General features: G+C 45.1%; 5 protein-coding genes across 6 annotated transcripts; 3 read left to right on the forward strand and 2 right to left on the reverse strand.

Annotated features, from left to right (window-relative positions):
• Position 1: 1 nt before the first annotated feature.
• LOC6618438 (DNA ligase 4) lies at positions 2–3,224 on the reverse strand. Its single transcript, XM_002042672.2, has 4 exons — positions 2,849–3,224; positions 2,617–2,781; positions 1,651–2,561; positions 2–1,588 (listed from the first exon to the last, which is right to left on the reverse strand). The coding sequence occupies exons 1-4, from the start codon at positions 3,159–3,161 to the stop codon at positions 221–223; spliced, it is 2,757 nt and encodes a 918-aa protein (XP_002042708.2). The 5' UTR covers positions 3,162–3,224; the 3' UTR covers positions 2–220.
• Positions 3,225–3,372: 148 nt separating this feature from the next.
• LOC6618439 (ribonuclease H2 subunit B) lies at positions 3,373–4,779 on the forward strand. The gene is made up of 2 exons (XM_002042673.2): positions 3,373–3,929; positions 4,002–4,779. The coding sequence occupies exons 1-2, from the start codon at positions 3,503–3,505 to the stop codon at positions 4,661–4,663; spliced, it is 1,089 nt and encodes a 362-aa protein (XP_002042709.2). The 5' UTR covers positions 3,373–3,502; the 3' UTR covers positions 4,664–4,779.
• Positions 4,780–5,161: 382 nt separating this feature from the next.
• On the forward strand, positions 5,162–11,561 carry LOC6618440. 2 transcript variants are annotated; one of them, XM_032725241.1, is made up of 6 exons: positions 5,162–5,233; positions 5,615–6,138; positions 6,773–6,918; positions 7,669–7,861; positions 7,920–8,610; positions 8,672–11,561. In XM_032725241.1, exons 2-6 carry the CDS (start codon positions 6,049–6,051, stop codon positions 9,619–9,621), a joined length of 2,070 nt encoding a protein of 689 aa, XP_032581132.1. In that variant the 5' UTR covers positions 5,162–5,233; positions 5,615–6,048; the 3' UTR covers positions 9,622–11,561. The 2 variants fall into 2 exon arrangements, with proteins under 2 accessions (XP_032581132.1, XP_032581131.1); XM_032725240.1 differs by having other exon boundaries at positions 5,220–6,138.
• Positions 11,562–12,161: 600 nt separating this feature from the next.
• LOC116802102 (fatty acid hydroxylase domain-containing protein 2) lies at positions 12,162–13,217 on the forward strand. The gene is made up of 2 exons (XM_032725242.1): positions 12,162–12,931; positions 12,999–13,217. Exons 1-2 carry the CDS (start codon positions 12,216–12,218, stop codon positions 13,117–13,119), a joined length of 837 nt encoding a protein of 278 aa, XP_032581133.1. The 5' UTR covers positions 12,162–12,215; the 3' UTR covers positions 13,120–13,217.
• A 433-nt stretch (positions 13,218–13,650) lies between these two features.
• On the reverse strand, positions 13,651–15,709 carry LOC6618441 (pyrimidine-specific ribonucleoside hydrolase RihA). The gene is made up of 3 exons (XM_002042675.2): positions 15,161–15,709; positions 14,164–14,610; positions 13,651–14,051 (listed from the first exon to the last, which is right to left on the reverse strand). The coding sequence occupies exons 1-3, from the start codon at positions 15,413–15,415 to the stop codon at positions 13,668–13,670; spliced, it is 1,086 nt and encodes a 361-aa protein (XP_002042711.1). The 5' UTR covers positions 15,416–15,709; the 3' UTR covers positions 13,651–13,667.
• Positions 15,710–17,686: the final 1,977 nt, after the last annotated feature.

The following is a 17,686-nucleotide window of genomic DNA, read 5'->3' on the forward strand; positions in this document are numbered from 1 at the left end:
CTTATTGTCATTCTACTATTGTTCTTCTATGTTGGTCTTTATTAAAAGCTAGTATAAATATACATGCAAATCTTTTTGATAGAATATTAGAATTCGGGATAATCGTACCTTTGTTTCAAGCTTTTTATGGTAAGAAAAAGGTCAATAAAATTACAATTTTATAACAAGTATAACAGGTAAATTTTGTACAAAACTATAAAGCGTTAACAAACTCATTGGGTTAGATGAAAGAGTGCATAGGAAGTAGGATGCCTTCGCGATGGCACTGATGGATCCACGCCGAGTTTAAAACCTTGTCAGCGCTCAACTTGAAATGATTTTGCCGCCAGTGCTCCAAGTGGTCGTTATCGATGTCAGAAGACATACAGATAAATCCCAGATTAAGTTCCGGATCGGAATCGTCGACTATCCGGCCGCCGTTTTGAAGAAACAGAAGCTTAGCCAGTTCATCACCATGCGGACTATAGAAAAACGCATTAAGGTGGCAGAACATGTTCAGATTCTTTTTTCCATCCAGAAGCTGATCCTCCAGAGCATTTAGGTTAGATGCGGTTATGCCAGCCACATTATCAGCTGTCAAATCAATGCCTTCAAGCAGATCCTGCAACTCCTCCACGTTGGCAATGTCTTTGGTGTAGCTATCACCGTGCTGGTCAAAACATTCAGCCAGATCCTGTTGCAGTGGTTCAGTGGCCGCAATAAGATCTCTAGGCCTCAGTTCAAGCTCCTGCTTCTGACAGACCCTAAGTAGCCACTCCATGCGCACAATGTCACAGGTGCGTGGCTGCTGAAGGATGAGCCGCTTAACTAAAAACGTCTCATCGCCTGCGATGCAAAAGCACTTTGGATCATTGGGCAGGGGATTCTCCACGATGCAGCCACCGTTTTTAACAGCCAGCTCCTGCAGCTGATGCTTGCTGTGTCGTCCGGCAGATCCGCTCAGTATGCAAAAGCTCAGACCGTCGAAGAGTTTGGAAGTGCTAGCGGAGGTGCTCGCGTCATAGCGCTTCTCATAGACGGCCAATCCCAGTCGGCTTCGCTCCGAGGGCGTCATACGCATCTGCTTCCGCTTGGTGGTCACATCCTCTAGTCGCAGTTGCCGCTTGTTTAACTTCTTGATGGCCAAAGGACCCTGGCAGAGATCGTTAAACTCCTTCAGTGTCATACACTCGCTCCAGGGCTTATCATCTCGTTTCATCTCAGTGCGCGGAAAGTGCAACGATTTTCGGGTGAAAAATGCTCCATTGGGCGCCAGGTCAGCAGCCTTCACTTGCAAAATTACCGAGTTCTGCGGTTCGATCCACAGATCGGGGCATCCGGCCCTCTCCTTGGGCTTGTAGTGAAACCACAGTGGCGGTGGCTCATTGACCACATCATGCCAATGTGGTTTCAGTGTGTGATTTAGCACTCCGCGCTGTTTCGTATTGTTGGCAACCACTCCAATACTGAAGACTTCGGGACGATTAGAGCTGCCTGGCGGGGCCGGCTGGAGAACTCCCAGTAAAAATGAGTCCACAAAGGTGCGCTTGCGATTGTAGAATGCTCCGATGATCAGCACATCGAACTCGGTAATCAGTCCTTTGATGTACTGGTTGCAAAATTGAAGTAAGTTCATATTATTGCACTCTGCTAAAAAATGACTTTACTCACATCAGCCTTGTCCTTGTACCACCCACCGCCCAGCCTTACGCCAGGCTGATATCTTGATCCCTGCTTTTTCAGCACAATGCCCTCGGCGTGGGAGTCGAGTGCCTGCTGGAACAGCTCGTTGAACTCTTGGACGGAACCGATTTTGCGTGCACGCATCAACTGCAGCACACCCGACTGTTCAACTATGAGTTTCTGCAATTTGTACGCCCGCTGAATGTAGGTATGGTCCAACAGACTCTTGCCATTAAAATATAGCAGATCGTATACCACGAAACAAGGCTGCCAGCTGCCCTCCGGCTTCAGGCTCTTCACGTCCGTATTCTCGCCTTTTTCCCGAAAGCGCAGTTTGTTGGTATCCCACACCATCATCTCGCCGTCGAGTATGATGGACTCCAGGCCCAGCGGCAGAAGTCCCCTCAGCTTTGGCGTCAAGGTGCCGTGATCGTAGCTGTGGCCAAAGTTCCTGGTGTAGTCCACTCCATTGCGGGAAAAGTACATGAAACGACCCCGATCGATGTGCAGCTGAAAGCGTTCGCCATCCATTTTGGTCTCCAGATAGAGCACATCCGACTGCATCAGCTCCTGGATGTCACCCGGGAATCGTTCGCACAGCATGGGTCGTATCTGGTGGAATGGCCGTATGACGGAATTCAGGTTTACAAACTTCACCGCCGCCTTGCTGTCCTTGCTGGTGCTGGCGTCTAGGTCGGTGGTTTGGTCTGCCAGCAGATTGCACACATGTCCCAGATCGGAGCAGCGCTGGTAGATGTCCTGCGCCTTGGGGTGCAGCACACCGAAGATCTTTTGCTCACCGATCCCCAGCCCGAGGCTTTTCAGCAGCAGCCGGATTAGCCACTTCTGTTCCTCGGGCGACGCCTGCTCCGTAAAGCAGATGAGTTGCTGCTGCTTAACTGCAAAGAGCGGCCATATTGAGACAGTCGTTCAGATGAGTTTAAAAACACCCACCTTCTGTGTCCTCATTGGCAATGGTGTCCAGCATCTGATGGATTTGATTCAGTCTCAAATTGCTGGGCGGATTAAAGCACCTTGGCTTAAGCACGGAATAAACAACATCGCCGTAGTCCCGGTACATGGTTCCGGTGCGGTGCTGCAGCCTGATGGCATCGCTGGCTAGTGGGGACAACAAAGAGATTATAAATAAGCCTAAATGTTATTGCCAATAGGTTTCTGCACTCACAGTCCGTGGGTAGCTGGAGCACCCTGATGTAGAGCCTGCCCAGCGCGGTGATCTGCAATCCATAGGTATCCCGACCCGTGTCCGCACCTGGAAGCAGCAGTCGTAGCACGGAATAGAAGCTACTGGCACCGTCCTCTGGCTGGTCGTCGTTTAATCCGGTTTGCCGGCGAAAGGATTCGCGGTGCCGGCAGAAGGATTCGTAGTAGCTCTTGAGGACCTCCTCCTTGTTGACCACCTTTTGGGTGGTCTTCAGCTTCTCGAACAGGCCGCAGATATCCCGGAACTTGATCGTGCTGGCTATATCTACGCTCATTTTGTTGTTCAAAAACAATATACTGTTGTAAACAATTTCATCATTGTGAACATCTGTTCAAGCAATGTGACCGTGCTTGTCAATCAAAGTTAATATCCATTTTAGACTAATTGCAGTATTAAGATGCGGAAGTTAGTGGCAAAGACTCTTTCAATTATAAGCTATTATATTTGGCATAAAATAGACAAAATAGTTTATAGGAACAAGTGAAAATTTGCACACTTTCAACTATAAAATACCAAAATTAATCGATAGACTTCTATCTATAACCAAAAAGGCGGCAAATTGTTTGTTTTGATTCGGTCCACATTTGTTTCACGCTTGGCAAATAATTCAAGAAAATGGGCAAGAAGGAAACGCGAGCGAGCAAACCAAAAGCTGATCCGGATGCGGAGGTATCTGCCAAAATTGGCAAGAAGGAAACGCGAACGAGCAAACCAAAAGTTGATCCGGATGCGGAGGGAGCTGCCAAGATGTTCAAGGCCTCGGCGCTGAAGAAGGTGTTCTTCATGTCGCAGGAACTGCTGCCCAAAGATGCGGACGACGGGCACCTTCGGCTGGAGCTGTTTTTCCATCCGGGACATGGCAAGGAGGCACTGTTCATAACCCATCCCGATGGCAGAATGATGGAGCTGGTCGCGTTCGCGGAACCCCGTCGCAGTTGGTTCGTGGACAGCGAGGTCTGCTCCAATGGCAGAATCTACATGACCGCGCCCGTGGATCCCACGTTCCTGGCTCTTCATCACCTCCGAAAACATTGTGTGCAAAGTAAGATATAATCATTCGCTTTCGATGGTATACAATACTATTGCATTCTTGAAAATCTTTAACCACAATCAGGAGCAATGTCGCTGGACAACATTGCCGTGGAGGAGGCCAGCACCAGTCGTCTGCTTAACGAGATCCTCGACCCAGGGAACCTTAAATGCGTGGCAGATGTGAAGAGCTCCGGCGAACAGAAGTTCTACAAGTACAACCAAGAGCGCACATTGGCCTGGTTGGCTCTGAAGACACGCCAGGTGGCGAAGATCCTGAAGGAGAAGCAAGTCCACTGTGGCCACAGTGCACAGTCGCAGAATTTCGTGCGAAGCGAGAAACTGGTAGCTGAGAACGTTAGCAACGAAATGGACTACACGCGCATGGCTTGCGATTTTGTGGGACGGTATTTGGATGCGGATCTGCACGGCCTGCTCACCAGTTACCTGCACATTCCCAGCGAGATTCAGGCGATTGTTGAGGAGAAAGCAGCTGCCCAAAAGCGCAAGTCGGTGGCGGGCAAGAACGAGGGCAGCGACTCCAAGAAGATCAAGCTAAATGACAGCGATTCTGCTGCCAAGTTAAAGTCCAGCAGTCTGCTGGACAGCGATGGCGATCCCAATGCCAGCATCACATCGCCCACAGCGGCGCCTCTGAAGGAGCGTACGCTGACCGCCAAGGAGAAGGCCCTGGCCAAAGGAGCCAAGGGCACTAAGAGCATCGCATCTTTTTTCAAAGCGAAGTAGATTCACGTTTCACAGATCTTAAGGATATGTTTTTACTGCTAATTTTACACTTATACTCTATATACTACAAACTTACACTTTTTTTTTACAATAAATATAGTACTTTTAATAATTAAGTTAGTTACTTTTTTAAGATTTGTATTTATAAATATGGTATTTTGAAAGTGCGCCCTTTGGTCGCATGCGCTCTTTAATCATCCCTCTTGATTGCGTTTGGTGAATCCCCATCAGCTGTTAGCGTTGCCAGGCTTCCAAAGAATTGGTTTACTTCGGGGCTTCAGTTCCAAATGTTGCGAATAAAGAGTTTCTTAGTCGATATAATATTTATTTTTAGGTATACATGTAAGCATATTGAGGAATGCAAATTAAACATATAAAATCAGAGTATAATAATCAAACTAACTAGAAATGAAATAGAAATTGGGGATTCATGCAACAAATATGATTTCAATCCTTAGTTCATCGCGCGGGGTGGCAATCCTGGCCGACAGTTACAAAGCTGCTGGCTCCTTTGTTTCCGTTTTTGTCGCTCAGTTGTTGCTGTGCGCGCTCCCACGTTCGAGGCTAACGGTGAATTCCGCTTTGCGCCTTGATTCGCATTTCGCCACCCCCGTTACCCATCCACCCGCAACCGAATATCCTGCTACTCCTGCTCTTGTTGTTGTTGTTTTCTATATGCCTTGAATTTCGGGAACAACAATTACAGGGGTTACATTAGTGAATTTTCCCGTTAACCGTGTGTTCCAAAGACAGTGTTCAAGTTTAAATTGTGAAAGGCAGAGAAAGGAAAAGAGTGGCGTCACACGAAAGAAAATTTTCTTTGGCGTCGTCGAGGTGTTTGTGCCTGAGTGTGTGTGTATGTGTGTGTGCGAATGTGTTGTAGTTGGTGTGGCATAAGATAAATAATACAATGCAGCGCTCAGTTAGCAACAAATTCTCTCTTCTCTACAGCAGCAGCAGCAACAACAACAGCAGCAACAGCAACAATCGCAACGCAACGCACAAAAGCATGCTACGGTAAATTGCATTTGACGTCTGTCAAGGACAAAACAAAACGCTGTTTGTGTGAGTGAGACCACAACAACAATAGCAACAACAGCATGTGGCACAAATAACGGAACTGCAAAGCATCAACAGCAAAAGAAACAAGAAGAAAGCCAGATAGGAAAGCAAAACAAAAGGCAGGAACAAATCACACACGAGGGCCAAAACGGACACAAAACGGAGGCTGCGACAAGAAAAAAGCGAAGAATCGGAGAAAATAAGGGAGAGGCACACACTCCCCGCACCTCCACCCCTCACCAGCCCCATAGGACTTTTGGCGCCAGCCCGAGCAGCAACTGCGACAGCGGCGTCGACTGAGGCAGCGTCAGCGGCTGAGAAAGATGTGGCTCCGTCCCTCTCCCTCGCACACAAACGCGCTGCAGTGTCTCCTGCTCTCCTTGTTCCTCCTTTTGGCGCTGCTGCCAGCGAACGTAAGTGTCCTTCATTTCATCAATGTTGCAAGCACTCAAACTAGCATAATAACCGAAAAACAACAAAATGTTATGCTGTGGTTCATTTTTAAGCGCATTTTACACATGTAAATTGTCAACTTGATAAAAATCGCTTGTGAATTCATTTGAAACAATGCATGCTTTTGGGAACCTTTGTATGTGCGAACAATTAAAACTTTCATTTTCAACACTGTAATATTTTGATTAAATACAATTATTGCGCCCTTGTAGAAATTTGGGCCCACGAAACGCCTTTAAAAAAGATAACAGCTAATCTTTGTAAAAAGTTTCCTAAATAAACGCAAGCGCATCCATGTTGCATGCACATTTGAATTTTAATTTGATTGCGATTGCTTTCCCAACGGTAATAAATGCATGGCACACAAACATAAATATATGCACAAAAACAAGGGCTCAGTACAGTGGTCGCTCGCTATGCAAAACACCACATAAATAACAAGCTTTTGTTTATATTGTTTTATTTATAAGCAATGGCAGTTTCAAAGGTGGATCGACAAAAAGTGGAATACATTAGTTTAATATTTAAAAAAAGTTGCTAATATTTCTTATGATTAACTAATAATATGTGCAATGTTTTGTTCCATTTTCCCAGGTGTCTGCCAGATTTTGCGAGGGCTGCACTCAGGGCTGTTGCACCCAGGGCTGCTGTCCGCCGTACCAGGGCGGGCCACGCCCCCTTCCGCCCTCCTCGGACTCGCATGTTCTCAATCTGTTCTTCGCCACCCACTGGTTTTTCTGGTGAGTAGAGTTGAGCCCCGGAGAAGCTGCTCCTTTTCGAAATTGTAAAATAATAGGGATATTTCGTAGACAGTGATTCTTTTAATTGCGCAAAGTAGAAGTGATTTATTTAGTTACTGCGATGGTCAGGGTCATGAATTGCATTTGTTTTTGTTTTTGTGTTTGGGGATTCCCCGGAGGTCGTCTGCAAGGCCGTTCAATGGGGCCAGTTTTGGGGCGTTGGAATGGTGGGATGGATTGGATGGCGTGGGGTTTTCAGTGTGTGCTCTGGCCGGACTTCCAGCTGATTGGCATTGTGTGCCATGCGAGAGATATTATTATTATTGGCAGCAAAAGTGGCGCCCAGCGACGGGGTTGCGTCAAGTCAAAAGTCGAGTCAAGTCGAGAGGCTTATGCAAGCTGTACCCCCGTGCTAGGCCACCACTACCATCAGTGCGACCAGCGCATAGTACCGACCACCTCCCTTGGGGGCTGTGGAAATGGCAATGCCAACTAATGAGACACAAACGGAACCCGCCCACCGCCACCCAGCTCATATAATCCCATCTCTTGGCCACCGAAAAGGCAAACAAATTTCAGTCGGAATTCGATTACGGGAACAGCAGGACACGGATCCGTATCCGCACCGGCATCCGGATCCGCTCCAATGGGCTTCTTCATTCAGTCGCGCCAGCTGCAAACCGAGCAGTGAATCACGATCCTCACTTTGATATTACAAATATTGATTGAAAATCTATATTCTCCCTGCAGGTGCGTGGTTGTGGCCATCATCTTGGCCATCCTGTGTGCCTACTCACTATGGAAGAAGCGACGGACACTTTGCGGCTGGGGATTCAACGAGCACCACACCCAATCCGAGGGCGATTCCGCCGGTTCCTGCTATGCACCTCCACAATACAGTCGCTGTAACTCGTTTCACCATCCGCCGCCGCCATATACGGAGGTAAAGTAATCGTATACATGACCGGAATCGATTCGCTTAACAATTTCCATCTACTCAGGTGACCTCCAAGCCGGATCTGTATCCACTTGTCTTCACCTGCAACAGCGATTCGGGCAATGGCAAGGGCAACGGCAGCTCCAGCTACCTGATGGTGCAGTACTTCCGGAACTACATCGTCCGTCCGGCTGCCGGGGGATCCCTGAGTGCGGCCAGCACCGTCGACTCCCTGAGCTCCAGCTTCATTTGCAATGCCAATGAGGCGAATACCCTGGTGCCACCACCATACTCACGGGCAGCCAGTCCGGAGTTGGGACTGCATCATTATGTGGCCCATGCCCATGCGCATGCCAATGCTAATGTCAATGCAAATGCCCATGGACACGGGAATGGCCATTTGAGATCCGTGGAACAGGCGCCACCGCATCAGGTGCCAAATGTTCCGCTGGCATCTGTGCACTACGCCATGCCGAGATCGGCATCCCAGCTGGTGGAAACGGATGCTTATCAGCCGAGACTGATGCCCGCCCAGACGCAGGCCCAGCATTATGCCACCGTGGCACTGGGCAGTGCTCCAGGCGGAGCAGCGCTCTACAGCACGCGGCTGCATGCCTCCCACGAGGAGGGAGTGGGCGTCGGCGTGGGCGTTGGTGTGGGCTACCTTCAGTCCCAGAGTGATCAGCACTTCCGGTACATGGCGAATAGCAGCAGCAGTCTCAGCGACATCTTTGTGAACAACAGCTGTGTGGCAGGTGGGTATTGCGATAAGGGATTCCCCATTAATTACTTATTTATTGTGATGATTTCTCGCAGGAATGCTACCCGATAGCGGAGGAGCTGGTAGTGCCTTCCATGGCGCGGAAAGTGGATCGGCCACACAGGCTGCCTCCCTGAATAGCCTGGCAATGGGCGGCTTGGGTGGATCGGTAATGAATGCCGCAGGCGCATCGGGAGGATCTGGCACACCGGTGATATACAGTAATGGCTGCATCCAACCCAACCCGCTGCATAGTCTGGAAAACTGCTGCCAGCCATCGGCTCAGGTGTCCGGCGTGAGTAGTCTGGCCAACATTGGAACACCGGGCTCGCCGCCCCAGGCCACCAGTCCGACGGGCGAGGTGCGTGAGATTCTCGACCAGATCCGCCAGCTGCAGGCGGGCGTTAGCTACGAGCAGCTATTGTTGAACGGAACTGGCGCCAAGCCCCGGCTGCAGCACACGCTATCGACGCCCTCGAACTCCCAGCAGGTGTTGCAGCCCATCCTAACCACATCCGCATCCATTTCCGGCGGCACCAGTGGGCGGAGTAAAAAGTTCTTCACCTCCGGCAGCAAAACGCAACCCAATAAGGCTCTGTACATACCCATGGCCGCCATCGGGGGTTCCGGATCGGGCGCACAGCGCTGTGTGCTCAAGAGTCCGGTGAGCAGTGTCGTCAGCGGTGCCAGCTTCTTTGTGAACCGAGGACGAGTTGCCCGCAAGGGTTGGATCACCCGATCGGCACCCACAACGCCGGGCAGTGCCCTGCCCCCCAATCGCCTCGGGGACGATAGTCCGCTGCTGCTCAACGAGCACGATGAGGATGCCATTGACGATGATGAAGACGAGGAGCAGGAGGTGGACGAGCGGCAGCGGGATCACCAGGAGACCCAGCGGGGTCACGAAGATACCGACAGCGAAACGGAGGCGGAGGCGAGGAATCATCGGCGCCAGCATCGCCATCATCGTGGTCATCGTGGCCATCGGCGCGGACAACTTGAATAATAGTGGGCTTGGTCGTTGGAATCGCCAGTGTCATTTAGTAGTTGTTGTTGTAGCTCAAGGTTCTCCTTTAGAAATAAGCTTTTAAACGAAAGTGGAGAAATGTTTGGGAGCCGGCGGCACGCTTCTTAGTCTGAAGAATCCTGAAGAAGAGAAACGGTAGCAGATAGGATGGTTAAATCTAAGTTCCGTTTGTAGTATTAACAAGTTCTGTAAGATTTCTATAGTGCGAAACCCTTAAAAACTGTGGATGAAATTTATCCTTTCTAGTCATTTGAATAATACGAGTATGCATCATTATTGCGAACATAGAACGACAATTTCTTTTAATTTTTAAGTCAGCTTACATAAAAACGCAGGTCTTTGAAGAAATAATCTTATTTAAAGGTTAGAATATAATTTTCTATGATTTTAATAGAGTGTATTATTTACTATTTACTGTCCTAATTTGAAATATGTGTATTGTTTGAGGTAATCTATTAGTTTCGTGATAATATTTGAAAAGTGAAAACATAGGCAGTCGAGTATAGTAATTGTAAGAATTTAAAACTAAGGCTAAAAATGTCTTGTGAAATTTTAAACTGAAAGAACGGCATAGAATTGCATTATCCAAGAGTTTTGACAATAGTTCAATAAAACTAACCACGATATGTTCTTCAAACAGTATTATTAACAAACCCTAGCAGAAGTTTATAATTGTTTATGCCCACAAGATATCTAATTTCGATTGAGGATTTGAAATGTCGGTTCGTTGAGCTTCCGTGAATAGATAAACAATTTAAATATACATATAGCTGTCCTTAGGTTCAAATAGTCTAGCAATTGCGAGATTTAACATTTAAGTTTTGTAAAAGTTGGGAAGGTTTCATGACATTTAAATTACACACCTACACACTCCAGAATTCGATTGTTTGCCGAATTTTATATAATTTTCATTTAAGGTTTGCCTAGGAACTTTAAAAATTGCACAAAAGATTTAAATCAATTTAGGCTAATGTGGTAAAAAATTGAAACAAAAAACGCATAAAAACCAAAAAGAGCAAAATTACAAAGATTGAAGATTGTCGCCCAGATGGAGAGTTTTTGTAAGTAAAGTAGCGAATAAGGAATACGTTCACACACAAACAATGCAAACAGATCACGTACAGATATATAGGATACTTCAGTTCGAGGAGATACTTTTAAAAATATGAAATATGCAAAATGCGCGGGCATTCGGTTTGGAAATTAGGGCAGGTGCACTAGAACGAAATCTAAAATTAATTGTGTATTCTAAACTAAAAAAAATTACCAAATGAGACTAAGGGGTCAAGATCCGGGGGCTAAACAAAAAAAAATGGAATAGTTTGAATGCAGCAGTGCCTTTTCAACTAATTAAACCACAACCAAAAACAAGCAAATCTAAAAAACCGATAAAATGGAACCAGAAGTTAAATAACTAATGCTAATGTGCATCCCCAGGCAAACAGACAGAAACAGATTAAACCGATTAATCAAAACAATCCAATGAACACGGCAATATTTATAAATCTGCTTAAGCGTTAGATATATGATTATACTATATGCGAGTATATATAAATGTGTACGTGACAATTACTTTATGTGAATGATATGAATTTTACAATTCATTGAGATTTATCCTAGATGGTTTCGTTGGGTCCCTTATCGATCGGTTATTTTGGCTTATTTCGACACGATCCAGTTCGAGTATCTGTGCTTCATTACACATAACTATATAATTAAACAATTAATTAATAAACTAGCATAGCAAAAAACTGATGGCGTTCAATCTCCAATAAGTCTCCGAAAGCAAGTGAATTGTTTTAAAAGTCGGTTAACGAAAACCAAACAAATGAAACGAAAACCGAAAGAGAACTAAGAAATCAATTTAAGTCAAATATACAAAGATGAGAAATAAAAACAATAAATGAACAAAATTCGAATTGTCTTCGAGTAATCATCATCAAAAATATCAATATCCCCCATCAACTAATATATATTATTATATCTCCCCAGGGCTTGAACTTTGAACTTGAAGTCGATGAGATTTAGCAAACGGTATGGGCTATGGGTACTATATATAGATGGACTCCTAATCTCAATACAATAGTAATGCTTGACCATAATCTGCCATCGACTGCGAAAGAAATGATAAGCTGGCTAGATTTCTAAATTCGTACGCAATATTAATCAGCTTGGACAGTCCTATATAAAATCGTAAAGAGTACTTAGGGACCAAAACCCGAAAATCACAATTGCAGCTCACTGATCCTTGAAATGAACTACTCCATGGTTATGGAAAGATGGATTAGGATTAGGATTAGGATATCTAGGATCTTAACTACAAAAATCATAATGATCAAACATTATTTTTAATTATGAGAATCTTTAGTAACTTAATATTCTTACTTATGAACAGAAGTCACTTGCTATGAAACTAGTTTCTTTTAGGGACTAGTATATATGGCATATTCCACTGGCTTCATCAGACCACCAATGTAACCCACTGGGTGTAGGGCACCAGGGGGCCTAGGTAGCCAACTTCAAAGAGCGGCCAGCGGGATCCGCGAGTAGTTTGCGCACAGACCTCGACCACAATGGACACCTTGCTGGCTGGTTGGACGCAGTCCGGGGATTATCTGCAGAATAGATGGACCTTACTGCTGGACACCGTTGGTGAGGATTCATGGCACCTGTGGGTGGTGGGCAGCACACTGGTCATCTTCATCGTATACTGGCTCTATGCCGGCATCTTTACCCTGATGGACATTACGAATCGTCCACGTTTCCTGCGCAAATACAAGATTCAGCCGGGACAGAATGAGCCAGTGGATCTGGCCAAGTTGTGGCATGCCGTCAAGGTAGTGCTGTTCAATCTGACGGTGGTTAACTTTCTGGTCAGCTGGGTGGTTTACGAGTTCGTTTACAAATCGGAGAACAGCCAGGACATCCGAGTGCTGCCCACATTCAAGCGATCCCTGCGCGATTTGGCCGTGTTTGTGGTGCTGGAGGAGATCATGTTCTACTATGCCCACCGCCTGCTGCACCACAGATCGCTGTACAAGTATGTACACAAGAAGCACCACGAGTGGACCGCTCCCATTGCAGCCATCACGCTGTACGCCCATCCGGTGGAGCATGTGTTCGCCAATCTGTTGCCGGTGGCCACGTCCATTGCCATCCTGGGCACCCATGTCGCCCTGGCCTACGTGATCTTCGCCTTGGCCATCATCAACTCGATGAGCGATCACACGGGCTACAGTTTCCCATGGTCGGCGGGATCGGTGCGGTTCCACGATTATCACCATGCCAAGTGGGTATCCTGCCTATCCTCGCCATCCGTTCCATCTTCATAGCGACTCTCCTCCTCCTTCTTCCAGGTTCAACAACAATTATGGAGTGCTTGGACTTCTGGACAAGCTGCATGGCACATACCGCGCTCCCGCGGAGCAAAAGGCTCACTTGCAGAGGATTAAGAAGGTCCAGAAGAAGTCCAAGTAGTTCAAATGATTCAAAAACTCCTCTTTTTTTGTTATATTAGTTTTTTATTGCTTAAATATACCAGGAAATTATTATATTTTTGGGATTAAAAAAAATAAATGGGATTTCTTTCTGTGTGTGAATGCTAACATAGAAATTGTATTAGTTTTAATTGTTAATTAATTTAAAGATACTTTCATAAGCAATAGTGATTGAGCACATTCTTTCATCTGATTTATACATAATACTCTTAAAAAATAAATAGCACAAGCTAAACTCTTATAAATATTACAACATTTTGATTTGTTCAATTAACAATAAAAGCTTTTCAGAACCCACTTAGTTAGCTAGCCAATTTTGCAACCTTACGCTTAATCACCAATTAAGTGTTTAAAGCTTAGATTCCGATTAAGGTGGTGCCATCTCGGAACTGCTCTATGGATCGTGGTGTGCACCTGTTCCAAAAGCACTCTTATCGCCGAGACCCCCAACCATTATGAACCGTTGATAAATGGTGGAATCAAATGATAGCGCCGAAGAAAAAGGCGGGAATTACTAGAGATATGGGTTTATTGAGTTTCGCGGAGTAGGGTGTCGTCATCCAAGCCGGCGATCCATTCGCAGATCCGTTTGAAGAACTCGGCGTCCACCAGCTCGATGATGCGCACGTTCTCCGGGTACTTCTCGCGCTCCCGCAGATGATCGAGAACCATCTGGCCACGGGTGTGGGTGCCCCGCAGATCCACGGTGGCGTGCCAGGTGTTGTGCCTCCGGATCAAGTGATCCTCGAATAGCCAAACGGCCACGGCGATGGCATCGCATGGGTTCCACGTATCGATCCCATACTGCTCGATCATCGGCAGCCACTGGGCGGCCTCCACCTGGTTGAGCATGGTAATTGCCGGATGTCCGGCTTCCTTGGCCCTTGCAGCGAACTCCTTCAGGCGCCAGTTCTGCAGAAGAAGAGGGATTAGGTTAGAGAATATCATAGAAGATAGAGACTTTCTTTCAACGACTGGGGAAATGCTAGAGCCCAAACCTGAATCCAGGATATGTTTAACTCACAATATGTATATTGAATCTCTCCGGGAGGCAGGCCTCCCACGGCAGGATGGTGATGGGGCAACGTGTCCTTAGCAGCACCGTGTGCGCCGCCTCCGGATCCGAGTGAAAGTTGAACTCCGCCGAACGCGAGGAGTTGCCCACGCCCTGGTAGTTGCCGCCCATGATGAACAGATCACGGAAGTTATCCCCGAACTCCGGACCGTACATCGTATAGCCCAGGGCCAGATTCGTCAGCGGACCCACGGCAAATATGGTGATCTGTTTGGGCCTGGAACGGCAGAGATCATGGATGGCGGTTACCGCGTGCTCCGCCTGCACGATGTCCTCCAACCGAAGAGCGCAGTCGTCGGTGAGACAGTCACCGAATCCGTCGCGGCCATGGAAATACTTTTTTTCATCCTCCAGAGAGGGAATGAGTGCATCTACGGCGCCCAGGTATATGGGAATCTGCAATTAGTAAGCAATGGTCAGATGCAAAAATCCAAATAATTTCAGAATGAAAGAGAAATTCGAATATAATTCAAAAAAATATTCAAATAGTTGTGGGAACAATAAATGGCGCATTCATTTTAAGCAATCGCAGAAAGAAAGACTTTAAAAATGTCACGTAATATTAAACGCCAAGCAATGCTAATTATTATTTTTATATAAGCTAAGGTGGCGTTGTTATTAATTCTTAAAAAAAAATGTATTCCACTTCTAATATGCACATATTCATAAATAAATATTTGATTGCAGGTACCAATGTACAACACTGATTTGTTTAAATATTTGCACACACGACCCTTAAACAAAATATGCTCACAATGTAATGTGGCTTGTATTTTTGATTGTTAAGTTTTAAATATATTAAGTAGGCAAGAACCAAAATGCAGCGACACAAAAAACGATCTTAAATCCCTCAACTGATATTGAGATTTTTCAATTTTTAAATCAAAATCACAACTCTATGGAATAGAACTTTTCTCTCTGTGCACTTGAGTTTATTTATATTTACGTCTGTGCGCTTGCAGGCATCCAGTATCCGTCGCATGTTGCGTGCCGCGTTCTCCCTGCTGGTATTGCCGCATCCCATCGTGGTGATGGCCAGCAGATGGATCCCATGGCTCTCAGCCGCGTGCAGGAGCAGGAGCAGTGCCCAGGCATCGTCGCTCCCCCCATCGCAGTCGAGGATCGCGTATCTGGGCGCTGGTGCTGCTACTCCTTCTCCGCCTCCTCCTGCGCCGTTTTCCACTGTGCGTCCGTCCGCCATCGCCGGCAATTGGTGAATGTGCCCGAACAGCGGACTACGGACTACCCATATAGTATGCACATACGACAATCATCTGGTCGCCGCCGCCGGACTTCGTCTATCGGCTCGCCTCGGTTATGAGTGTGCTTCTGGCTCTGGTTCTGGTTCTGGGGCATGGGCATGGGCATGGGTATTACCAGAGCACCATATCGCGGAATTTCATAACGCTCGTTCTCGCCGTTCCCCGACGCAACTCAACTAAACTAAACAAAACTAAACTGAGCAGCTCACATGTGCGGTGGGCGATAGCGATACTCCGTATGTCACCATGTGTGCAATTCAATTCATATCTGCGCTGTATTTCACGTTCACGCCCAGCGAGAACGGGACAAACGGATAAGATGTGTGGGAATACTGCCACCCATCTGGTCGGCCATTGAATGCCCTTTCCTCAAGCAGATGTTATGCGTTGGAAGGTCGGAGTTTCCCTGATTACCGTTAATACATAAATATAAATCTATGGGATAAAAGGTAATCTACTTATCATAACTTGGCAAATAATGATCATACGGCGAAAACAATGACAGTTTTACGAAGCTTTTTACCGATGCCAACGATCTCTATCATTTTTTGAATGATTTAGGAAATAAAAATTTTGGCCAAATTTTCGCATTTTTTGTAAGGGGTACCATTATCAAAATTTGCGAAAAATTGAAAAATCCTGCAATTCCCAGACTTGAATGCAAATCGATTGGGATTTAAAAAACAAACTCAACGAGGTATGTCATTCCATATTTGTGTCATTATTTCTAATGTTTTGATCAAAATACCGAATATTTTTTTCAGAAAAAATCTGCGAAACTATTTTTGGCAAAAATCTGAATTTTCAAGTTCGCTTTTTTGGCTATAACTTGACCAATAGTGGTCACAGAGCAAAAAGAAGACCAATTTTATACGCCTTATAACCAATACTAACAACGCCTTTAACTTTTAAACTAATTTTGTAAAATTAATTTTTGGCCAAAATTTACCATTTTTTGTAAGGGGTACCATTATCAAAATTTGCGAAAAATTGAAAAATCCTGCAATTCCCAGACTTGAATGCAAATCGATTGGGATTTAAAAAACAAACTCAACGAGGTATGACATTCCATATTTGGGTCATTATTTCCAATGTTTTGATCAAAATACCGAATATTTTTTTCACAAAAAATCTGCGAAACTATTTTTGGCAAAAAAACTGAATTTTCAAGTTCGCTTTTTTGGCTATAACTTTACTAATAGTGGTCACAGAGCAAAAAGAAGACAAATTTTATACTCCTTATAACCAATACTAACAACGCCTTTAACTTTTAAACTAATTTTGTAAAATTAATTTTTGGCCAAAATTTCCCATTTTTTTTAAGGGGTACCATCATCAAAATTTGCGAAAAATTTAAAAATCCTAGAATGCCCAAACTTGAATGCAAATCGATTGGGAATTGAATTACGAACTCAGGAAGGTATGTCACTCCCCATTTGGTACAGTTCTACCCAAGTTATGGCCAAACATATGTTGTTTTTTTTTTGTTAAAAAATCAGAGAAACTAACTTTTGCCAAAAACAGATATTTGAACAGACTTTCATTGTAACTTCGTTATATTTCATCATATAGCTAATGAAATTATTGCCTATACAGCTGCTTGCCAACGATACCTATAATAAAGTAATAACATATAATAATCCCAATAAAGAGTACATAGGTATTCGTATTTATGTTAAGTACATACAAACAAGATAAGCTAGTTTTGTCCGAATTATTTTTCCTATCAACAAGACTTTCTCCTAGAAATCTTTCAATAGCAATCTGCTGAATAAGAAGGAAAGAATTCATTTTACAATTTAGTTCAATGAATAATAGAGACGGGATCCGAAGGGCAACTGGAACCACTATGGTTGCAACAATGGTAATCAAGTTGCGGCAGGTCGTCGCGATAATAGCGATCCATGGTGAGAAGCGCCCACTTGCGACACTTGAGGTAATCTAGACTATAGAATCTAGAATGCCAGACGAGAGTACATCCCATATAAGCAAGTAGTTGGAAATGATCGTGGAACACCCACTTAAGTCATTAAACGACTATGCTCTATTTGGATAATCTATTTTCTTATTCTCGAGTGTTGGAATAATGAACATTTTTAAGTTTAATAAATGCTATTAAATGGGACTTAATGTGAATGGGAAGTCTTCTTTCTTTTAATTGTTTATTAAACAAATTTAGCAAGATCTCAATTCTCTAAATACAAACCAGC

This window comes from Drosophila sechellia, chromosome X (genome assembly GCF_004382195.2).
Source record: "Drosophila sechellia strain sech25 chromosome X, ASM438219v1, whole genome shotgun sequence".
In the NCBI taxonomy this organism is placed as follows: Eukaryota; Metazoa; Arthropoda; class Insecta; order Diptera; family Drosophilidae; genus Drosophila; species Drosophila sechellia.